The sequence below is a fragment of the Aptenodytes patagonicus genome, chromosome 7, assembly GCF_965638725.1.
Source record: "Aptenodytes patagonicus chromosome 7, bAptPat1.pri.cur, whole genome shotgun sequence".
Classification (NCBI taxonomy): domain Eukaryota; kingdom Metazoa; phylum Chordata; class Aves; order Sphenisciformes; family Spheniscidae; genus Aptenodytes; species Aptenodytes patagonicus.
The window spans coordinates 17,662,041-17,687,486 of record NC_134955.1 but is presented as its reverse complement, the minus strand read 5'-3'; the positions used below and the strand labels follow the sequence as shown (position 1 = coordinate 17,687,486).

At 41.8% G+C, this 25,446-nt stretch overlaps 1 protein-coding gene across 1 annotated transcript in view; it reads left to right on the top strand.

Annotated features, from left to right (window-relative positions):
- The window catches only part of KCNQ1 (potassium voltage-gated channel subfamily Q member 1), a 360,358-nt gene extending 351,477 nt beyond the window's left edge, over positions 1 to 8,881 (top strand). The window contains exon 16 of the mRNA XM_076344173.1: positions 8,324 to 8,881. Within this exon, the coding sequence (XP_076200288.1) occupies positions 8,324 to 8,524 (201 nt within the window). The 3' untranslated portion in view covers positions 8,525 to 8,881. The remainder of the gene's footprint in view (positions 1 to 8,323) is intronic.
- Positions 8,882 to 25,446: the final 16,565 nt, after the last annotated feature.

Genomic DNA, 25,446 nt, shown 5'->3' with positions numbered 1-25,446 from the left:
CATCTGGGCATGCACTCAGTACTGCAAGGCTAGCAGGACTGGCCTGGTAGCTTGGGGAATGATGAGCAAGCAGAGGGGCTTCGTGGCCCAAATCTACACCTAGAACTAAAGAAATATTCTCAGGAAGAGCTGATTTCCAACGGTTTGGGTGTTTTAAATAAGCCAAATATTTTTGCAATAAGTTGTTAATAGCAGCAACAAAAGCACTGAACCGAGGCCACTGTTCTCAGCTCTCTCTTCTCAAGTAGCAGCCGTATCCAGTCTCTGCTTCTTACCATCTCCTCCAGACACTTCCATCGTGGTCCTCATTTCTGTCTTGACTAGCAGCATTTTAGGTCATCCCTTTCCAACTTTTTTTACCCTCAGGCCTTTCTGAATCCTCTCCACTTCTAAAATAAGCACTGCCCCAAAAGTTTTCCACCTTCTGAGGTCTTGTACTCTATAACAGTCCATGGCCAAGTGTATTTCACTCTCCAGTAACTTAATTCTTCCATTTGCCAGTGTCCTACCGACCTCCTTGTTAGAAGGAGAGGTATATATTCATCTTACCTTACTTCCTTTAGTCAAGCAGCACGTTATAGCCAGATAATTTTATGAAGGTGACTTGTAAAAAACAAATCAACTTGTTTGTTTGTAACTTTTGGTTTCTATTTATTTCTCATAATTTTTAAGATCTTAAAGGAATTGCTCTCATATATGCACAGCATCTGTTGTTGCCACTTGTTTCTTTGTAGGTCTCACTTAATAGTTCCTTTTGTACCTGAAGTTTTGCCTGCTGCTGATCTGCAGTGTTTATTCACATAAGGATTATGTACATGCGTTGTGTGTAAGTAAGTGGCTGGAAATAGTCAAAGATATCTGTGAAGGTTTCTGTTTTATTGCATAATATCTTCTTCAGCTACTGCTGTTCCTGAAGGTTGTATCTTCTTTTTCATTTGGGGGAAAATGGCAGTATCATAAAAGAAGCAGTTATAAAAACATGCTGCCAATATTCTGTGTTTGGTAACATATATGCTGTATTTTATATTATATTATTTATTTAATCACATGTGACTGAAGTGGCTTTTTCATATGAGTTTTTCAGTTTTTGACTTGTCGGAGCATGTCTCTTACTATTGTCGGTTTCAAATAGAATTCAAGGGAGATGTCTAATCTGAAAAATGGCATTATGGTTGTAATCTACGCTCTTCTAAGAATCATGAGAATCCACATGAAAGAAATGGAGCTGAGTGAATAGTGAACCAGAGATGTCGTATTTCCAGAAACTTTGAGGAAGCTTTTAGAAAAAGATGTCTTTCTTCGGGGAAAAGGACATTTGGAAAAGAAAAATAATTCTCTGCAGTATAGTTACTTGCTTATCAAAATTGCTTTCCCAATTCTAATGGAAAGAAAGAATGCATAAATCAACTCTGTCATTTCTCCCATTTCCTATAGCTTGAGCATCTGGTACCCTAGACCTTGTGCTGCACAATCAGGACAAAATTCTTCAAACAAACAAAAATTACTGTAAAATGCCACAAGTATTATAATCAGTAGTCAAATGGCCACATGCTGGTGTTACCAGTTTGTTTTACTTCCCAACATAATTAAGAAAAATGTGTGACAAAACTGAATTTCTATACGATGCATTAGGTATTTACTATGCCAAGTCCAGCTCTTTTTAATAGCCGTTCACTGATATCAAGATAGCTTCTGGAGAACTGGAGCCAGCGACTGGCTTATAAATCCTGGTTGTTTCTGAGCTCTGGCCCTGACTCAACGACTCAGAAGTTTCTTCCCAGTCCCAGGTCATCACCCTCTGTTGAAAGCACAAGTGGCACACCCTGATTAATGGTGAATTATCAGCAGCCATTTAAGGGTTACTACTACAAAAAATAAGGGGTTTTTTACACTTTTGATAAGTGTAGGAGAAAAATTTTACTATAAAAATACAGAGTAAGATGAGACCTGCAACAGTCTCAGTTTACTGAAAAAACAGAACAATTTTTAGTATCTCAAAGCGAAGAAGAGATTGGCCATGATAGCTATATGCAAGAGAGCTGATTTTAGGACACAGTGTGTAGCAAGTGCCTTTCTTTCCAAAGATTCCAAAGTTATCCATTTTATTTGTCAGTTAAGACAGACAGTGGTTACAGTGTTCATATAGTATTTTCATTGACTAGAAAGTGACTTGTCACATGCAACCCTCAAAACCTGTTAATTCTGTTTCTCAGAAGCTCAGCCTTTATATTTTTCTAGCAATGACTAATCTTAGAAGAGAGTGTTTTCTCACTGGCTCCACTTCCTCTATCCTTCCCCCAGACACTGCACACATACTCCCTTCTTTGGCCAACTCTCAAGAGAAAGTACAGACAGTCTGGAGAACAAATCTTCCTTCATGCAGATTACATTCTCCTATAAACACCTCAGCGACAGGTATATAACCTCCAGCAAGACTGCCGCCTAATCTCTGGCAACAAAATAAACAAATCAAAGCCAGAAGCTTTGATAAGGGGATTTGCAAGAATCTGGGATCTTGGGTACTGTAAATGGAAGGAAGAGTCTTTCCAAGATTTTTGAAGAATCATGTAACTGAAGAAAGAAACTTTCTTTAATAAAGCTGAAATTATTGATCTCTCCTGCCACTATTATAGTTATACAGAAATGTTCAAAATAAATCCTCTATGAAGATTCCCATACCTATCCCTGAGCTTCTCTAAAAAGCCACTCCTAACATTGTATTTGTTCCTGTCCACAGGGCCCTCAAATTAAAGCATTAACTTTTAGAAATATTGAGACACTAAAACGTGCAGGGACTTAGCAGAAGAGGAGCCAGGGAAGCTGCTCTCTGAGGCTTCCTCAAATATTCTCAAGAACAGTACTTAAATAGGACGGATCCCACCAAAGAAAAACATGATTTATAACCACACCTTCTGTTGCAGAACACACTCACTGTTTTCTTAAGTACCGCTTGATACTGATACCTTCCTTCATATCATTGCCATTAACAGGTATCATAAATTCTGGAATATTTTTTGCCTCTAATCTTTTTGTCAACTGAGTCATTAGCATGCCTGATGATGATTTTGTTAACAGAAAGGACTTTTTTGTGTGTTTTTCTGAAATATAAAGCTAGCTCATTACTGAGTATAGTATTGAATAGTGAACACATTACGGATTCTATACAACACCGCTTACGAGGATGCACAGATGAAGAAAGCATTGTTTTCTTTCCCTAGAAGTTTGCCACGCTACAGAGCATTAGGGTCCTCCTTATTAAGAGGCCACCAGGAGTGATAAATACATGAAGATCTCCCCAGTCATCTTCAGCTATTTTGAAAAAGTGCCTTAAAGAGTTGGTTTCCTTTGAGCTAAAAAGCTGCACCCTCAGGAATGAATGCTACTCAAGATAAGTCAGGATAGCAGACTTGGGAGTCTAATGTTAGAAAAGTAGCTGAAATTTTCCTTTATCACATTTTTGTTCAGCCAAGTGTAGCTTGCGTTCTGGTTTTCCTATTCTCCTTTAGCAGCTTCACGCTTGGCTTTCCATATTAAGAACAAGCACAGTCCCCCTGAACCCACTGAGTAAGCACTGTGCTGATAAAAAAATCTCTTGATTAAGCACAAATTATTTGCTTAATCAGTCAAGCATGTTAAGAACATAGGTAGTTATAAACCACCATTCTGTCCAAAGGGACTATGATTTTTACCCTTAATAATATTTACTTTTGAAATCTCTGAGAATGAGAATGAAGGGCAGGTAAGACAGCTTTAATCGACAGCATTAATCAACCTTGATCCCTCCAGATCATGGAGCAGCGCTTGGCATAACTTATTAGTAATTTGTGATCTTTGTAGTCTAAATTATGCCAAACTCCTAATTTTGTCCTTCGGCTTCCCCACTCTCCTGAATAGCCATGGCTGAAAATACCATTCCCCTGAGCTCCGTAATTCCACCTGTCCTTGCCCCTTCCCGGTAAATCCCTATAATTAGTTTTGGGAGTAGGTCTCCAGAGTGCTGCTCTTTAGTTCTCCATTACAGGTGTGCATGAAGGACACTCTCCTCCAGATGTCCCTGGAGCCACTCAGGCTTCTTTGTTTGTTTTTTTTTTTAAAAAGCAAGGAAAGAACTTCATTGTTACATTTTATGTTCTGAATCATACCATGAATTTGTTATGAATGCTTAAAATTATAGGGCATTTAAAAAGAATATAATGAGACGATCTGGAGAATTTTAATAGATAAATTGCTCGTTATTTTGTTCTCTCCTCTCATCAGAAGAACAGTCTCTGTCTTGTTCACTAGCACCTCCTGGAATGCCTTTGATACCTTTATAAAAGTTGGCATGTCACTTTATATCCAGTTGTAGAGGACTGCTGCTCCTGAAAACATGACCTAAGAGGACCTTGTGGTTCATAGGAACTATGTCATCACCACTAATCTATTGTGTGGAGTGTCACAGTAGTCATGTGCCTCTGTGACTTTTTAGGGAAAGCAAAAATCTGTTCTGTAACATAGCTGTATTTCTTCATGATGTGCCATTTAAGATTTGTGCTCTAATATTTCAGCCTTTGTGAAGAACTATTTGGTTTGGGGTTTTTTTTCTCAGCACACTGCATGGATGGGATTTTTTTATTCATTTCTAAGAGCTAGGTTCAAAACTTGTTTAAATCTGCTTCTCTCCATCTGTGCTCAATCTATGATCCTTGGATCTTTTTTTAAAAAAACTTATCTCGGAGGATGGAAAAATCTCATTTTCATACAATATTTCAGTAAAACTTAGGAGTAACTGTGTTGTGTAATTTCTGAAGAGTTTCAAACACTGCTTCCTCTCCCCAACATCTATAAAATACAAAGGGAATTATTTGCATATAAAGAATTTGATCATCCAAACATCATGCTTTAATGAAACATAAATCAGCTAGAAAGAGCTTACTTAGTTTTTCATAAAAGAAACAAATCAGTCTGAGTTATTTTTCTGCATAATTAACACTGTTTGCTGTTTTAAGTAGAGGGATCAGAGTTGTCCAAAGCAGTTAAGATTATAGCAACATCAGCAGTTTTTCTGTTTGCTTTACTTTTATTCATTCTGGCATCATAGCTAATTTCTAATTAAGTAAATGTGTTTGAAAGTATGATTCAGGGGTGATGATACACTTCTCCATGCTAAGTGCATAAAGCTAGTTTAATAAAAAGGGTATTGCACACAATGACAATTTTCTAGTGGGTATAATTATCTCTGCAGCAAACAAGTGAATGATGTATTTCAGGATGTGTGTTTGGATGACGACGGGCTGATTGGGCACGCTAACAAGCAAGGCCGTTCACCAGCAAGCCTCTTATTCTTGTACATCAGAGGCCTGCGATGACAGTAGAAGTTGCTTTCTGGTGGCTTTTAATTCTCTCTTTAAAATGTCTCATACTTTAAGCAGACACCCCTTTGGCAGAACCGAGGATGGGGGCCCATCGTCGTATTGCCATCTCATTTGCAAATGTCATCTTTTCTGATCCAGCCCCAAGAAGCATGAGCAGAGCAATGAACAGAAATCCAGATTGCTCCTTCTCTTTTAATATCCAAAGAATATGTTACTATTTGGGATTGACAATTCAGTCCAAGATTGATCCAGAGCCCACTGAAGTCACTGGAAGTCTGTGATTGCCAAAAACTACCACTGACTTCAGTGTGTCTTGGAGCAAGCCCTTCACGGGCACAGAACTCCCTGGGAAATGGCTTGCTATATTGGAAAGCAAAACTGATTAAACAACAATTAAACACAACCAGCTATCTGGACCTCCCTCCACAAAACCTTTGTGGCTTTAGAGCCCTACCCCGATAAGCAGGAACGTGGAAGACGAAGTTCTTTACTTTTTACCTCATATGGCTCAGCTCAATAGTAATTAGCTTCTGCCTCTGCTTCTGTGGGCCTCCTGCACTCCACAGCTGCAGCAGCCAAACCTTGTTCCCTAGAAAAAATTAGACAATTATCTCTGGGAATTTATTTCCCAGCAAGAATATTCACATCTCACTTCTCTCCAGTACTTCATCACCAAGATGCACAGCTCTTGAAGGACTATCCAGATCTCAGTCCAATCTACTGTCATGTTCAATAGCTCATCACTGCAAGAGTTTCATAAATGCACATTTTCCAGATATATCTTCAGTCTGTGTTTTCTCTGGTAATCCCTGCCTGGAATCACAAATTAAGAAATATATCTACAAAAATCCCATAGTTAGTTTAGAATAATTAACAAAAAGACATTTCTTGTTAGAGGAAAAGTTGTCCTTTGGACTCTGAAGATAGCTGTTTGTCTGCAGTCTTCCACTGCAGTCCTTCCAGCGCAGCTGTCTCAGAAAGCAAGTGATACCTGGGCAGTGGGGGATGGAGGAATGAGGTATTCTTCAGGCTTCACTAGCACTGATTTGTACTGTCACGCTTGGAGCATTATGAGTTTGCCATCTGTGATGGGCACCATTTGGGCAAAGCATGCCTTTCTTTAAGGGAGCGAACAAATAGCGATGAAACGACAACCTGATGATCTGCTCGATTTTCCATCTGTATTTTCTTCTAGAAATCTTGAACTTATGTGTTCTTCAGCTTCCTCATTTGAAGAATCTCATCTTTCAACAGCCAGCTCCATCCAGAATTACTAGTGTTTCATGTACCATCTAGAGTGCTTTGCCTAATGTTTTCAAAACCAGCTGCAAAGTATAAATCTCTGGCACCTCATATTTTTAAATCACTGTATCTGCTTCCCTACCAGTTGTACAAAATGTTTGAAAAAAACAGCATTTTCTCTACGGTGGAAAAACATTTTAGTCTCTGCTGAAATCCTCCAGGTTTGTTGATGTTCTGCTCAGCCTTACTGTCTTTTACTATCCTGTGTGATACTTGGATGATAGCCAGGCACATATAAATTGCTCCCACTCATGCTCTCTCTGGCGGTTTTATGTGCCTTTCACTACTTTCTAGCAGATATTTTAGGCAGCAATTTATTCCTATCAGGTTTTTTTCTGCTTACTTTTTTTCCCCTTTTTAAAACCTATTACATCTTTTTGCCTAGAATTTACTTAGTGTTTTAGGATCCCTGGGGATCAATGGGTCAGAGACTACAATGGCAAAATCATGGCTTTCTCTTTAGGCCTGTAGAAGGGAGTAGGAGGCCATAAGAAAGACTCTTACTGCCCAATTTCAATGCTTGCCATGCCAAGGGGCAGAGAGTGGGCATGACTTTGAAGCTGGAAGTGCCCATCTTCCCCTCAGGACGTCTGGCTCAGTACATTGGAGGCAGCACAGAGAGGAGGCTTCCCATGCCAGATAAAAGAGGTGGTACAGATTACTTCTTGATGGGAAAATGCAAGAAACCAAAGGCTGATCTGTGGTGCTCCTAGAAACATTTCGTTCTTGATTTTCCTCTGAGTACCACAAGTTTACACCAAATAGAGTCTAAATTTTGGACAAATCCATAACCTAGTCTCTATTAAGTATCCTGGTTTTTTAATTATATTTCTCCCAAAGATTAAAAGAAAGAGCAGAAAAAGCAAAAAAGAGGAAATAAATAATTTAAGGGGCTTCTGTCTAAAGGCAGAAGAAAATGAGCATTATGGATTTAGGCTGAACCTTCCCCTGCAGCCCCCCAGTTGATAAATTAGCTTTCACCCCTCTTAGAAGAGTTTCTGGCTTGCTGTGAATCATGCCATTCAAACGGCAATCCTAGTGAACACTGTGTCTTTGGGGGGGTGAGAGCGTAAAACTGAACCATGCCCCACTCCCAGCCCTTGCCACACACCCCAGCTGCTATACACTTGCATTGGCAAAATTATCTGTGGGGCATATTGTGGCCTGAGCTGGTAATTGGGCCCAAATGTAACAAAGAGCATCAGTCAGTCCTAGCTTAGAGTTGATTAGATCACTGCAAGTAGAGCAGATATTTACTAGAGCATATTGATGTTATTAAGGCATATAAGCATGTTAGAAGTTTATCATGTTTCAAAAAAATAGGGACATAATAATAACAAAAAACCCACAGAAACTCTGGCACTTAGTTCTCTATCCCAGCACATCTCTTTAAAAGCCCGTTTGTCATGCATTCATCCAGGTATAAAATGAGTGTCAAAGCACATACCAGAGGTGAGTATTAACAGGCCTGTCCTCATCCGACTTTGACCTATTGCATTAAGTTTCTAATGCTTTGTTTGATGGACTGCGACTCTCTGGTGTCTTCGTAGAGGTGGTTGTGATCCTAATTAAGAAAACTGTAATTTTAATATTGCATTTGCATCACATGGTTTGCTGCAATTTTTTCACGTGCTGCTACGAAACAAACCTTCCCTTTGCCTTCATAGGTTACACAAATGGACCAGAAACTGAACCTCATTACAGATATGCTACATCATCTGGTTTCCCATCGGCAGGGGGATCAAGGGAACAACAGATCATCTCAGAGAGGCAACAACGTCAATTCGGATCTTTTCCTCCCTAATAACACCCTGCCGACCTACGAGCAACTGACAGTACCGAGAAGAAATGAAGATGATATATCCTGATGTGGTATAAGTCTGGGTTGGGTTCTTCCCACCTTTCTCCTTTAAATGGGACTGAATGTTGAGAACCTGGAAGGAATTAAGTTCATCAGCCATCCAAGAAAACACGCGACCACTTTATCTATACCACTAGTCTCAAATACGCTCTTCTAAAGCCACTCGTAATAGCCGAAGGATTGCCAGGCTGCCTTCTACCAGGCAAAACTTACTGAAGCTCCATGTTGATTTTGTTCACGAACAAATGATCACAACTCGTTATTTCTCAGAAAGACCAAAACAATGTAAAGGCAGGCAAAATGGCAAGGATTTAGAGCTCCTTTAATAATAATAATAGTAGTAATAATAATATTCTAATAATACTTGAACTTAGATGGAAGAAGTGCATTCTGTTTATGAATCTGCAGATAGCAATATATTTCTACTACTAAGGTTTTTAAAACAAACTAGGATAACTTATGTTGTTTTTATTGTATAAACGTACACTAACATTCTAGGGAATGACAAACCACATACTGAATGATTTTCTTTTTCTGTTTTATTTTAACGTTACTACATAAACAGTTATCAGAAAATGACCAGGTTTTTTAAATCTGTTTTTCTTCAGGGAGGAACTAATCCTTAATCTGGAACAATACTATTTATAGTGGAAAGTGCTATAGATTTTTTAAGAGATCAGTTTTTCATGGGGAGACAATAAAGTATTACATAGAAAAAATGATTCTGCTTTCTAGAAAATTGTTGCCAAAGAATTTATATATAAATAGAAAACACAGTGGTCTGAATGTACTTGTCCTGAAATAGCTTTTTAAAAAGAAGGCCCACTACTTCTTAAATGTACTGGGTTTTAGCTTACAGTCAGCAAAAGTAGTACAAGAGGCTGAAGTGACTGGACTTGCTGGTCAAGTGCTGGGGCTGGCCACTTACTGAGCATCCATAATCCTCGCAGGAATCGAGGCCCCAGTTCAGGAGAGCATCTCTCATCCAGAGAGCATATATGACAATTTGAATAGTTTCCTGAATAATGTCTTGAGAAATTCAACTCTCTACAAGAGTCATTTGGTATTGAAAAGTGCCAGCTCTAACTTAGAGGACCGAGGGCCTCAGCTACAACCCACAGAGTTGAACACATTACCCCACATGACAGTTGCAATAAAGCCAGCAGTGTTTGGCTCCGTGTGATTTTTCACATACACAACATGAGCAGGATTTGGGCTTTGATTGCTAAGGTTGAAATTCAGCCCTTGCAGATAGTCAGCACCTGTACCATAATAGCCCTGCTTTGAACGTGGAACATCTTTAAAGCTGACAGAGTGTCAGGAAAAGCTATTTAGTCCAATGTGGTGGTGGTGGTAGCCCATACCACTGGCAAAAGAGGGAGACGTAGACATCTTGCACTTTCAGCATCGTACACATCTGGTGCACCCTATTCCCCTCACTGCAGAGCCTGTACCCCACAGCGGTCTCTCTCCCTCTCCTGGAAAACTGATGCCCTAAAGCCTCGTAACTTTGCACAGCAGTTAACGTCACCAGTCTTGAATATCTTTGAGCAGTCTGAAATGCTGATGTGTAATGAACTGAGATCGCAGGGAACCTTCTCATAGTGCTGCTCATATTCCGGGCTTTCTTTTCAACATTTCGTCTTTCACTTGGACTGCAGAGAAAAGTATACTGTATTTAACTTTACAGATTATGTTACAATTATCCAGCCTCGCTGCTGTACCCTAGATAAATGTTAAGGGTGTAGAAATTTACAGGCATAAACAGGAATTGTATCTGGGCATTATGTTTTATAGAAATCAAAATTATTGTCATGATTTTGAACATTTTTAAAATGAGATTCACTATGTGATTTCAGGTTATCAATCAGCCTGTTAATTTCCTAATAAAATACAGGACAAGAGCGCCATGTCTTTTGATTATTCTAAAATCCAGACACTTGATAAACACAAGAAAGCTGTTGGCTTTGCTCTTCTTTTTTCTCTTAGTCCACTGTACAGTGTACAGATGCCTTATTTGCAATGCAGGACTGGAAACCTGCTGATTCTTTACTGGAGAAATAAAAGAAAAACAGGACTGAATCAGCTGCGGTGGCCTTGGGGAGAAAGGTGTGTCTTGTAGTCCTTGCTGAAAGCAGCCAGGTCTGTGCATTTCTAGGGGCGTTGTGTTAACCAGAAAGTGCATCCATTTCTACCTGTTTGTTCCCAAGATCATACCTACATTTTCTGTTTGGCAGCTAATCTTGGTGATAACAGTCTGGCATAGCAAACATTTCATGTGAAAGATAATTTCCCTTTCTTGATGTGTCAGTTGGTCTATATCTATCTGAAAATCACCATTACCAGAATCCTGGGAATAACCAGGTTTTACGGATTCTCAAGGCTGGTGGTGAGTTGTCGCAAGGTCATTGATTCCTCGCGTGGGTCCAGCTGATCCTTTCAGAAAGAGCACCTGAGACCTGCTACTTCAAATCTGATAATCCACCTCACCCTAAGAAAAAGAAGATGATCCATTTTTCTGGCAGAAGAGGGATGTCATAAAATGAGCCATCCAAATTTGCTGTGCAGCTGCCTGGAGCTAGCCATCCCCAAGTGCTCACCGGACACAGGTCTGACCTCTCTGCTCGGAGGACTGGACTGGATTTATGTTGCCTGCTGGGGCTTCATACCTCAACGACTTCTCCTGGAAGTAGGTGCCTCAGCATCTTTCTTTCACAGAGCATTGTGGAACAGCAGCAGCAGGAAGATGAGCTGAACAGTTCAATGCTGGACCAGCCTGAAGTAACCAGTATGCAATGAGTATGTGTTTCTGCTGAAACCTTATCTGCTGGTGTCTGCTGTTCATCCAAACTGTCCAGAGTGGTTTTTTTAAGTGGCTAGGAAATGTTTGTAAATAGCTTGAAGGGGAGCTAAGGAAACTGTAAGGTAGGCAAAGCCTTGACTATAATTTTCTACCCCGTTTTTGTAAACTGTGTTAAAATAAAGGCATCTGAGGCCGCAGAAAGGAGTCTCTTTCTTAAAGCAGCTCAATAGCAGTTTGCATTTCAAGACTGGTGTAAGCTAGGCCTGGACCCCCATCCCTGCCTAAAAAAAAAAAGATCAGCTAAAAGAAAGTCATCTAAAAAAATGTGAGCTGGCTCAGCTTCCCCAGCCTACCAGGGTTTGGGTGCTATGCCAGATAGATACAGAAGGTAGGAAGCCAGTGAATAGGAGAGGAGGAAAAACGTGGGGCTGCCCAGCTGAAGGTGGTGATGAAAGCTCACCCCGTCTCAGTCCACAGCAGAGGCAGATGACCGTGCAAGTTTGCAAAAAGAAAGATTAATGGGAGGAGCAGGGCCATGTGTGCAAGGAAGGAGGTTTAGGAGGTGAGCAAAAGCATGGGCTGCTGGTTAGGGGGCTGTGTTGGGATTCAAGAGAGAGAAGCACTGTGTCTGGCATCAGCATTAATCTACAGTGTGACCTCAGGGCGAGTCATTTCACCTGTTGGGCCACATCTGTTGCCCCCTCTCCTCCGCTCAGCCCTCTTGCCTATTTAGACCACAAATTCCTTGGGACAGGGACGGTCCCTTTCTATATGTTTGCTCAGTGCCTAGCACAAAGGGACCTGCACTCTGGGGACTTGAGGCACCACTCTCATATAAATAATTATCAGGAGGTAAAAGCCACCCTGGAGCCCTGCTATATGCAAAGCCTTTATTATTCTGAGCCCAAGGTGTTTCAGAGTTGGAAGCGGCTGCTGCCAAACTGACAATTAGCGGATGTTGGATTTTAGATTCCCTTTGACATAGTATCTTACAAAAGAAGACCAGAAGTCCAGCCATCACTCATTTTCACTCTTGTATTTTAAAGCAGGTTCGTTTCAAATAATGCAATTGGCCAGCACTATGCTCGAATACTAGCTGAGGCAGAAATCTTTGGATGTCAGCGGATTAAATAGCCATTTTACTGCAGCAAGTTAAGGGCTGTTGTTGCTAGCAGACACCTCTGGGCTGATTTATCACCCATCAGTTCTGAGGAAGGTGGAAATAATTCCAGACCACTGAGCTGAAAAGGTCTGGGCAAGAAACAAATTGCTTTTTGAAATATAAAATGTAAAATACAGGAAGATTTTCTTTTCTGGGAGTTTAAAGGAGAAAAAGTAAAAACAGTTTTAAGCTAATCCTCATGTACCCTGCTGAGGTGGGTATTACTGTTCTCATTTTACTGATGGGGTCATGGTTTGGGAAGAAGAGGGGCATTGAGAAGAAAAGAAAAAAGATTAAAGGTCTGATGCAACTCCCATTTATGTCCCACTCCTGTGAAAATGTACTTGTGTGCTTCATTTGTGCACAGGAGTTGGGCTATTGCCTGCAGTGGGACTACTCAGTCCATGCGGGTCAATGTAAGCCTTTGCAAGTTCAAAATGTGTAGTAGAGACACCTTTCCATGGTCTTTCAGTGGAAGCTGGGCTCAGCTGTGTATGCAGCGTTGCTTTCCTCGTGGTCACAGAGCCATGTGAATACACAAGTTTCTGTTTCCCATTTCTGTTTTCAAATCATCGGTTTATAACACTTTTGCATGCCACTGGTGTTTTCAAGCCACAACAATTAGAGGTATTTCTTTCCACTTCAGCGATATGAATTTCCTTACCTACCACACTTGAACACACGCAATGTAATGTTTCTGCACACAGAGCAAAGGCTTTTTAAATGCCCTCCAATTTAATTTAAAACAGCTTGTGTAACGTTTTGCATCCTGGGCTCCCTGCGCAGCGGCAGCTGTGATGAAGGTGCACGAAAGGCAGCGAGTTGTTACACCAGTGCAATGTGGAGGTGACACTTAGCTACGTCCCAAGAAGGATTTGCTCCCATGCAATAAGCAAAAGTTGTTGCGTTCAAATCGAAAATAACAAGTAATTCTATGAACGCTGGCTTTTTTCTGTCTTGTCCATGGGCTGACTTTGATGTCTAAGGAGTGCAAATTTCAGCTGAAGCTTTTTTATTTTTTTTTTGAGGTTGCAATGTAGAGCAGGTTTGTTTTCTGTGTCATTCCCCTGGTGCCCAATGAGATGTGCATTCGTGCTCAGCCTTTCCTTGGCGAGGACGTTGGTACCGGGCCCCTCTCCCTTGTACTTCAGTGCCTATTTTCACAAAACTTACAAGAACTTGATTATGTTGTAGATCTCTCCCTTCTGTCAAGTTGAGTTGAACAAGGTCGACAGGTTCAGAAGTTATTAGGGGGAGGCAAAACAAACACAACGTGAGTGCATTAACCTTGTTTTTCACAGGAAGTAGGCTAAAAGTCCTCTCTCCCCCCCCACAAAACAGAGGTCTGGAAGAGATGTAACCCCTCACTTTGGAGCGGAAGACATCCTCTAACTCCTGGGGTGAGGAGGAGACTTGCAGAAGACATGTTATTGGGAGTTGGTGGCTCCTGCAAGGCTTGGTGCACCTTGCCTTTGGATCACCTATTGAAAAATGCTGGAAAATATAATTTTTCTTATATTGCTCCCAATGACAGTGACCTAAAAGCTAATAGGACAAAATACTTGGCACTGCAACAAAGAAAATGCAGGTGCCGGATAGGCGTATTATGAAACACATCCATGTGCATTATTGTAATATGGTGTGGTGTCCAGTGAAAAGATGTCTACATCGCTGGCGAGGGAGCACTCCCGGGGAAGGGCTGGCCTGAAAGAAACGGCATTGTCCAAGTTCACATTGCTCCCGCATGGGCTGGCAACTGCTGCCTGTGGGGAGAGGCTTCCTGGGGGCCTGACATGAGGCATTATGCTCTCTGCCCGCGGATTTGCGCCTAAGAAGAACTCATCTATAAAGCTGGTCTTGAAACCATCTTGAAGCTGCATTTGCTTCAGCTCTGGCGAGCTGCCCAGGGATTTAGGCTCAGTTAATCCAAGCTTGGCTTTCCATGGCAGACACCCGTGGAACAAAGGAAATAAAGCTTCCACGACCCTGTCGAGTTGCTGGTCAATCACTCGGCCAGGTGCAGAAAGTGGGCTAGGCAGCCTTCAGCGAGCTCTTTGGGATCAGAGAGGGACAAATCCCTGGCGGGAGTGAGCAGGTGAATCTTTAGAGATTTTCTTGCCATAATTTCTCAAGTCTGGGAGTGTCACGCTCCGAGCCCCTGGTGCCTGTGCGTTTCACACAACCTTTAAAGCCAGCTGTGCTGAAATGCATCGTTGCTGCTTTCTGTGCTGGCAATCTTATAGGGAAATAAAAAATAAGAAGCCAAGGAGGAAAATAAATTCAATTTTCAGTTCTGCTGTATGTTATATCCTTAGGAGTATATTGATCATTAATTTGTAAAGATTAATATGTTAGATAGAGTTGTTACAAGCACTACCAGTGCTGTAAGAACGATAAGCATGTATGAAGTATTAGGATTACAAGCAGCTTGTGAGATGCTATCATCTGCAACTGTTGTTTAAGCATTGCCTAATACTCTGTTAGTCCTAATGATCGCCTAATGGGGTTATTAAGTGAGCTGTCTATAAATGCAACCTAAATGTAAATGTGATTCAGATTTTACTCCTTTTGCATCCATCCCACTTATTCTGCATGTAAATCTTCTGCTTTGATTCTGTCCCTTTTCCTTGATTTCCCTAGGGATTTCCTTCTAAGTGTTAATTGAAACACTGGATGCTGGTTTGATGGGCAGAGGGATACGTGCCCTTCAGATCGCTTTTGGGAATCATCAGGTAAGAGTTACACACATGACAACTGATCACAACTGCACGAGGGAGTTTTCTGCAAGCCGCAACATCTTTTTAATCATAGTTTGTCTTTTAAAATCTGAATGACAGAAGATGTGCTTACCCTGCTGAAACCCTCCTCTGCCTGTGCTGCAGGAGCTGCGGACTCGCAGCCAGCACAACATGTGCTCACTTGCAGCCATTACAGAGTGGATTTTAAATAACGTGTTTGCTTAAACGGTTGCAAATGTTTCTCTGTTATTTCAGTTGGCAATCAAGCAAGTATTTTATTTTCCATTTATTTTCTCTCCTGTGCTGTGAGGTGGGGGATCCTCAGCAGCCACGGGACAGAAACCAGAAGCAGGGGAGCAGAAAGATGCACCAGAAGACAGGTCCTGTCATTAAGCAAAAAGTACTGCCCCAGGCACACACGTTTCAGTCCCTGTTTCTTGCAACATGAGCATCGCTTTTACTACCCTGTCTTGATCTTCTTGCATCCACGTGCTAAGCCTTAATACACCTTTAAAGTACCCTGAAGTGTCCTGAACCTTAATTTCCATCTGGTTCTCCCACTCACATGAGTTGATTCGGGGCTCAATCCAAAGCCGGCAGAAGGCAGCAAGGCTTTCGGCTGGCTCCGGTGGCACTTGGGACGGACCCCCAGGATGTTTCCTGGTGCCTGCACCTCACAGGCGCGTTAGTCATTGCTCCTTGGCATCGCACAGCCTGTGATTAACATTTCCTTCCTACACCAGTCCTTCAGACCGCTGCTTCAACTCTGACTTTTTGTTTTCCTCCTTCCCCCCTTCCCGGCCAAAGGGGAGAACAATTCCTGGAAAAGAAAAATGCCCTTTCCCCCACGTTGCCGAAACCTTCACAGGGAGCTTCGGGGAGGAGAGAGGAGACTTTGGAGAACATATGGCTAAAAACATTTGAAGGTTTTCAGATGGTAAATGACCGATGAGGTCTCAAAGGGGTTTTATTTATAAATGATAGACTCCTGAGAGAGAAATAATTGCTGCTCTCCCAGGCGTAAAAAAGCAATTCACCTGACATAAAACCCAGGGATAAAATTAGCTAAATGAAAGCTAGATATGGTAACTGTATTAGGCTTTTTTTTTTTTTCTTTTTCCCCTCTGCTGAATGGTGAATCATTTTAATTTTGTTTTCCCCTGCTTTCTTGGAAGGAGAAAAAAAAAGCCAAAGCAGTGCCTTGGGTCTGAAAGAACAGATGGTGCCCTGGGCGGCCCTCCGGAGCGCTCTGCGGCGTGCATTCCTCCACTCCGACGCCCAGATAACTGAGTTATACAGCACACGACCATCTGGTGTATGACACATCTTGTGTCCCCTGGACAATGCCCCGGCAAACCTCTTCAGGGGAGAGGTTAGTTTCTAGGGTAACAGCAGCATGTGCAGCTCCAGGCCTTATTGAGATTCAGGGCTCCTCACTTGTCCCTATTCTTCTCCTCCCTATTGTTGTCACTTGAGCTTTTGCTGCTTGGTTACTCCGAGACTGACAATATCCATCAGTATTTTGTCCCTGGCCCAGAAACTATTGTCTCCAAATTTTGTTTCATTATTTATGTTTTCAATATCCAATGGTTGGCTGAAGCATCTGCTGTAGAGTGATAAGGCAAGTGCCTATTGAGGAGGACAGCGCTGCTGCCTGACAACGATGGTTTGAATTATTTAGGTTGTGGTTGGACAAGCCTTTGCAAAAGCCAGTGTATCCGTGAAGTGCTGAGGTGACTTTATTTATTTGTCTGCTTCAGTTTTTTTAGGTGCTCGCATCTTTTAATCCAGACCAAAAAAAAGCTTAAAGCCTCCATAGATAAGTCAGCTCTTGAAGAAGTAGGTCTGCTCATTGACTGGAGGTCTCTGGATTTTTCCTTGCTGGGAACTATTTGAAAAAAATAATGGGTTTCACCTTCCTTTTGGATTTCTAAGAGGTTTCTTCTGAAGTGTCTTTTACTTTTGAGTGCCTATATTCTCCGCTTATTTGAAGAGCCAAGGTCTGGACTATAACCATGATCAAGCACAGGGACTATGCATAGTACTCTGAAATTCAGTTTTAGCAATGTAAGTCAGATAGATAGTTACATCGGCAAAAAGAAGTAGTAGATAGATGTATTCTCCGTCAATGAAAGACATATGTCTCACTGAATCCTTTACTCTGTTGCAGAACAATTATATTAGCAGTGTTACCTTCCTCAGATATCTGTAATTGTCGCAGCTAGCCAAAATCCCCCAAACTTCATCTTTTATCTGCATGGAGTAGACTGTTCATTCAATGGAGTTGAAAGTACTTGTTTAAAAAATTAAAACATCAAGCATGAGGTTTAAATAAGTATTGAAAACACACAATTAAGGAAATACCAGTGATCTCTAAGCATAAATACGCTGAACTGCAAGCCTAAGTGCTTTCCTCAGTCAAGTTATGAGTAACTTTAAAATACTGCATTGTATCTCAGGTTAAGGTCAAGTACTAGAAAACCAGCAGTAACAGTTAAGAGAGGTTCTGTATCTATGTATCAAATAATAATAACATATATATCTATGTTGATATGGTGGTAAGTTTGTTGTAATGTCAAATCTGATTCATTATTTTCACTCACTTATAACTCCCTAGAGATTTTACTTTCAAAGTAACACTTTTAAAATATATATATATGACCTAAAGGCAATTTTTAAAAAAGATTTGCCTAAAATGTTTCAGATCTACTATGAGGAAAAGAGGAAAAAAATTTAGGGTTTTCCCAGCATGAAACAACCTTTGTTTTGTAGACCTCAGAACTAGTGGCAGAAAATGACAATGAGATGTAAACCTGAGCCAGAAGACTGTTTTTAAATATTCTCATGAAATTCAGTTTTGATTTGCAGCATGTTTTGCCCCTGACCTGTTTGTTAGGTGTGCCATGGCAGTAAGCGCATTTACTTCATCACAAGCTTGAGATGGAACGTGATCATAAAAGTAGAGACCACTCTAGAGTGCATCTGCAAGAGGAGATAGAGCTGATCGTGAGCAAGGCTTGCTTAGCCGTGTTTTGCTTGGCAGCTTTCAATAGTGAGGAGGAGGGGCTGGAAATATCCTCGCTTTGTTATAGATTTGGACAGAGTTCCTATTTTTCTATCTAACTATTGAAAGTTATCAGCAATTTGCTCCACCGGAGTCTCTGCATTATCTTTGTAGGTGCGAAGCCCTCTGTCCTGGCCAACAGAGCAGGGCCAGCTGGGAAGGTACAGGCAAAGCACCTGTGCTTGTGGTGTTTGTGAGTATGCAAGAAAGGTCTGTACATTGATATCTCATAGATTGGAAACTGGGTCTCAGTCGTGCAACCCTTCTCCCCCTCTCGCAGCCCTCCCTACCGCCCCTCTTCCAGCCTCAGAGAAGGGGGGCTGCAGCCCTGAGGTTCCCTCAGCATCTCTCCAGCTTCAGAGCATGAGAACAACTGAAAGTGAACCAGAGCAGGCAGCCCCCTCCTGCAAAAGGTACTCTTGGTTTGAGACTAGTATCCAATGACTTATTTCTTTAGAAATTGTGGAAGCTGCCCGCAGTACTGAGCCTTCAGCTGGAGTGCTGTGTAGCATTCTGGTTACTTGAGCTGGATGAGTCTTTCCTGAAAGTGGCACGGAGCAGAAGTAGGGTAACAAGGGCAGTCAGAGCAACTGAGAGTCGGTATTAGGAGTTTCTCTGTCTAACCTAGCAAAGCAAAAGGCTAAGGTTGCTCTCTATAAATATATACAGGAAGGAAAAGCACTGTTTCACCCAAAGGACAATATTACTGCAAGAACAAATATGTAAGCTGTCCATGAATACATTCTTGAAGGTTTCTAAACATCAGAGAAGGGGCAACAGCACCCCAGTGTAAATACAGGGACCAAAACTCCCAGCTTTAAGATGCCACTTGATTAATTTGTGAAAGAGATCATAGGCTATGATTGCCTGCAAAGGCAGGGAACTTGTCCACGTGACTCAGGACATCCCTGCTGCTCCAGTATTTCGTAGGTTTTAAAAGCAGAAAAGCCCATTAGACCATCTGGTCCGAACTTCTGTATGACACAGGCCATAGATCTCACCCAGTTGCTCTTTACTGAGCCCAGCAATTTGTCCGACTTAAGCATTATCTTACAAGAAGTCATTCAGTCTTGACATGAAGACACCAAGACCCACTTCTTTCCCTGAGGTTTGTCACAGCCTTAATCCCCCCACTATTAAAACAGACAGGTTTTCTTGTTTTGGTCCGAATTTGTTCACCAGTATCTTTGATTCTTATTAGGCTTTCCACAGACAAATTAAAAAGCCTTCTAGCATAGGAAATGATCCTGCCTTAGCAAAGATTACAATAAGCCTGGTCTACGAGTGAAGACTAGGGTAAATACACTAACTGACCCAGAAAAGTTGAAGATTTTAGCCATTCATTCTGTGCTGTACCTTCCATGTTTAGTCATCCTTCTGACGTACTTTGGTATTTTAGAAGCTTGTTTGAAAGCGATAAAATTGCCTCAGTGCCATGTTGCAGCAGAATCACCCAGGTTTGCCTTGGTGACTGTGGGTTTTGCACAATTCAGTGGTAAGGCTTTGGGATCCTTAAATATTCTTCATGTGCATTGTGGGGGCAGAGGAAAGGGAGGGGCAGGTAGAAAAGGAGATACTGCAGTATCTCTAGACATGCCAGCTGCCCAGGTTATCTGCAGGCAGTGACCAGAGGACCTCAGTTACCATGGCTGTCAGTCCGTACTTACAACAGCACTGAGTGTATTTGAAAACATTTTTTAAATACTTAGGAAAGGAAAATATGCAGGACAATAAGACCCAGAGTTGGACTCCTGAATGAGGATGGGTCTCCCCACATCTTTTCAGAGAAAAATAAAATGGGATCTGTGCTTTCCTTTTTTTTTCACTGGCCAGAGCATCGTGCTGCCTGATGGGCAAGCCTGGCCCTGCTTTCTTTCCTGTATAATATGATGGGGAGTTCCCTGTCCTCTGCTGATCCAAGCTGTTTTAATGAGTGTCAGTCAGACTGTCATTAACTTCATCATCTGAGAAAGTGAGGAGAGTGTGTGTATATGGATGTATGTGTGCACATGTAGTATCCATCATCAGAGAAGAAATGATTTTTATATATATATATATACACATATATATATTATTATTGATCATTATTTAGAGAAATGTGAAGCCACGCAGGCAGAGGCACAAGTGATAGTATGGAAAGTATGGAAAGACACCACAGAACTCACTTCATTATCACCTGCAGACTCAGCCTAGAACAGTTTGTCCAAAGGAGCTATTTTTATTTCTCTTGTGGAAAAAAGGAGCTACCATTTCCTTGCCTGTGGTAAATCCAGAGTGAGAAAGGTAAACCAGGCAGTCGCTGCATCTAGCAATATCCCTGCCTTTACTGCCCTGTCACTTCAGGGCAGCTAATTAGGAGCAAATAGGGCGAAAAGAGTTGTGATCGTAAGGCTAAGTACAAGGGGTCTCCATCTGTGAAAGCAAAGGCTGCTTATAGAAAAAATCTTAACCGAATCAGGAGGGAATTACCATCTTTCCCATTTTACAGAGGAAGGACAAGCCACAGAGGATAAAGCTTTGCTCAATTACATGAAGAGGTCATTATTTTGCTAGGTTTGTACTAAGACATTTCTGTACTGTATGAGGGACACAACTGACCACGCTGCTATGCTTTTGTCCAGACCTCTGAGACCCAGAGGAAGCCAACCAGTTGTTTGCAACATCTGCTTCTGTTGAGAGCACAGCAAATGGCTTCTTAGCAAAGAGGTTTCTCTTTGGAAAGGATCGCTGAAGAGTCAGAAAGGCAAATTAAATTAGGAAGCATAAAGCAGAGTGCCATGAGCAGAGGGCAGAAGAATATACTGCTGTTCACGTGTGAAGCAGATCACTTGCTAAGGAGTCAAATGTGCTCAGTTTTTTCAGGAACATCTGAATATTTTTATACTTTAAAAAAAATAATGGCACAGTCTGTTTAGAGGAAAAGGCAAAACAAAACAAGTGGGGCCATGAGACATGATGCAATTTGCACTTAAACACGTTTTAGAGATAAGAACGTGTTCAGAGGAAAACACAGTATTGCCAGTTCACGAGACTTACTTTCTGGTATCTTTGTGGGAACCAAATGAATTGCAAAACATCTGCAAGGTCCAAAGTGTCAATTATGCCTTTATGTACGTGGGGGAAACGTCACATGATGGAGGCAGTCATTGGACATGGTCAATTGTAGGGTTTTATCCTCTGCTTAGCCTTAAAGCCTCGCTCAACAGTCAGGTTAGATAATGGCACTGTCAGAGCAGGAGATGGATCAGTTTGGCCACTCAGAGGAGTTGCTTATCAGCACAGAAAGTGTCCCAGCCTCGGAGAGTGCTGACATTTCATTTGCAAAGCCTGGCTCAGGGCTGCTTCGAACAAGTCTGCTTCCAGATTTGCGCATCTAGAAGCAGCCAAACAAAAAACCGAACATAAAGCACAGATATCAGCTGGGATTTGCAAAAGTAATCATGCAAATGAAGTAGGTTTCCCAAGTTTCCTTTAGACCAGATCTGTGTTTCTTCATCAGATTTCTTCTCCACAAGTTTTTAAAAAAATGCCAACTTTGCAGAAGCATCTTACAGGAACATATAAAAGGAGGTTGTGCATCATTCAAGGACCGTAGGAGCTGCCAGACCAGAAGAATGGTTTTGAAAGGCCCATATGTGTGACTGCAAATGCCAAACATCTTCATTTTAATGGCTTGCATGTTACAGTTCATATTAAGCACTTTAACAAGTCCCAACAATATTCTTTCCGGAGTTGCAAACTTGCATTGCTTCTCCAGGAAGCTTTTAAATCCAGCAGCATTTGTAATGTACAATTTGTGTGTGTTTTACTGCAGTCAACATCTGCAGCAAAACAGCATCTATAGTCTGTAAAATTGCACAGCAATGCAACTGGCACTGTTTCCAGCTGCACTCCAGGCTGGGTTCCCATCTCCAGTTCCCACCACCTTTCACCGCTCTCTAGCCAGCACTAGCAGTGTGCCAGATGACACATTTAGGTCCTTCAAAGCCCACACAGATGCTATTACAACCTGTGTGCAATACTAATCTGTGAGAGGGGAGCCGCAGGTGACATTTTTGTGGCAGTTAATGAAAGATGTTTCTGCAAACCATCAGAGAATGCTCCAAAACTTGATAGTTTCTCCAAAGTCCTGTTTCTAGGTTTGTGGAAAGAAAACTCCAACAGCCTGAACTACATCAGCCTTGTCACCTCCACAGCTGTAACCAGCATCCTCTTACTCTTTAACTACACATCGTCCCATGCAGACTATTGGCACTGGCAAGTGCCGTTGGACTTGATACAGCTCCCCTCACATCAAGGGAGGTTTGGATTGGGCTTGTAATCATTATTATATTTAATTATCATATTATTGCATCACTATGGATGCTCTTGTAAAGTCTGACATCTGTGTGACTGGGTGAACGTGTCTGGATTCACTCCGAGCGGGTGTCCTACCAAATGAGATGCCATTTGCAAGATGCAAGCTGGGCTGGATAAGAAAATGAGCAGCAAATGCAGGAAAGGGGGAGGCAGGGGGAGGAAATGTTTGATAAATAGTAAATAACTTCCTGATTATGTGCGCTTCTGCTGTCGGACTATGGTATTGTTGGCATTGACACTGTATAACACAGCCTTATAAGCTAGAGGGAAAACACAGAAGCTAAAATATGTCATTTGTAAACAATCTGGTGAATCCTTTGGGTTTTTTTTTTCCTCGTTAGGTGTTGAGTGGTCTCCACATTGTACCAGTCTGAGTGCTCATACTTGGCATCTCCCAGAGGTACTGTGAGCCCATGATAATACCAACATTAACGATTCTGAGGCCAATCATAATACCAGGATTACCCAACTAATGCGCTCGTGACACAAGCCCTGGGCTTCACCACGTGCTGCATGCCCCAACAGTCCCTGCTCAACTGCCCGGACCTCCTCCTGCTGCACACCCGGGTGCCGATACTGCAAAACCATGCAGCTCTCCAGGAAACTGGAGGAGAGTAGGCAGAGTAAGTCACTGAATTTTGTATCAAAACCACTGGCAGAGATTGTAAATTATTTTATTCTTTCTTTTCATCTCAAGCTCGCAGAAATCCTCTTGCAGAATTTTGTTTCTGCCAGACCAAAAGGAATCCAGGAAGCCTGGTACAAAGTTTGAGACCAACTTGCCACAGCGTAAGCGGGGCACGATTACAACACGTCCGGAAACAGCCGCTGGCTGGTGTGGAAATGGGGCCAAGGCAGGGCATTCACTTAAAAATAACTCTTTAAGGGTTGAAGTAGAAATATGGGTCGTGGCACTCTAGGTGTACGATCCAGGCAAAGAGACAAATGAGCAGAAAGTAAGAAGCACAGAGCAAGTGTCTTCAATTGCTTTAGAAAGCATGCAGCCAAACCTGTAAATTATACAGTAAGGTTAAAATCTGTTCTGAACTGTAGAAGCCTTCACATTGTTTTAACTTAGATTTTTGTATTTGATGTAGCTATGTTTACCAGTGCCGTTTCAGATAGAGTTTGGGAGAGATTTTACCTGCAGGAGGAGTTCAGGACCCTACCGCAGCAGCAGCAGTCCTCCTCCCACTGCCCGCTCCCTGCATCCTCCCACCTTTGCCCTGCAGAGGCTGTTAAGTCCTCGTTCTGTCTAAAATATTGGTCAAAAGCCTGGCTTTAATTAATATACCCCAAAAATGAGAATGACAGTTTTGCTCTGCTTGTGGCTAGCTGTCATAACCAATGAGTTACAACAAGGTAACCCATATACTTAAATAAGAAAAACAACTGGAAAAGGGATGGGGTTTTCTCTGTTGTTGAGGAGTAAGTTGCCTAGTAACCAAAATTAGTATTTAAAGTTGTTGGATAAGCCTACCAATACAGGTATTCCAGGAAAGGATGGAGTTTGCTTCACGATTCCAGGAATGAAAAGGAGTTTTATGAAGTGAGCAGACACGCATCATGTGTACAGTGAGATAAACCCACTGGACAGATCTGAAATGCAGCATGGATTTGGACGGTTTACATCGACATGAATTTGGCTCCGTGTTTTGTAGGGCAGAGCTATACAAGATCATTCTAGCAGTAAAATTACTTGATGATTCCTGGAAACTGTTTTTAATCTGAATTTTAGGGCAACAGTTTCACTGTGCCAGTGAAGCTTGTGTAAGTAACAGCTCTGCAAAAGAGAACATTTAATATGGTGTAAAATCCAGCAGCTGATGGTGAATGTATCAGGCTCCAGCCTGCAAAAACCTCTCTATAGAAAAACAGTAATTGCCAGGAGGGGTCAGACTGTTGTCCATCATCCGCTGTCTCTGCAGTAGACAACGGCTTATATTTAGGGAAAAAAAAAATCATACAAAACCCTACAGTTTCTAACTGGAGAATAAGCTATCCATAAGAATTTCTCATTTCTGTATTGGTTAATGTCCTGTTACACGTTTAGAAGAATTATCTGCCTACTGAACTGTAACTTAGAACTGTCCAGTCCCTCCTCTTCTAAGCTCTTGTCATCAGAAAAAGAGCACGAGAAAGTGTTTTATGGCCCAATACTATTTTGGGTTCTTGAGAAGTTGCTGGGTAACCAACTGATAGGGGTAGGATTCCTTCAAAACTAGTTGTGCATGGGAAAATGCAGGTTTATCAGGAGAACAATTTGTATTTCTTCAAAACGTTACACAAAACGCAAAACGTACAGTAAAATGTGTTGTCCTTTACTAAGTGTACTGAGAAAATGCCAGATACAAGGACTCTCCAGATGGTAGTTTCCTCTGGACTTATTTTGAGAGTATAGGTGGCGCTTCCAGCTTTATCCTGCCTTAAAGGTTAGGATAGAAAGCTACAAACATATTGGAAGCTCCTGTTAGGTAACGTGCTGTCTGCAAAACAGAAAGGACTGTTTCTCCTCCAGCTGCCTTGTGCCTCCTCTCTGACACATTCACTACTCACAGGTAAAGTAAAAAGGCGTTTTCTACTCTCGTCGCAATGAGGACTCGCTGAGATTGCACAGATTGCACAAACATACTGTTCGTCCAGGCCTGATGTACCTCCTGCTGGAGTTGGTGAAAATACTGTATGGGGATGCAGTGGGAGCTGAGCCAGGCTCAGTGTTCTTCTGGTTACACAAATTGTAGGATGAAGGTCAATGTCTCCCAGGAAACCAGCCTGCCACACCAATTCACTGCTAGATATTACG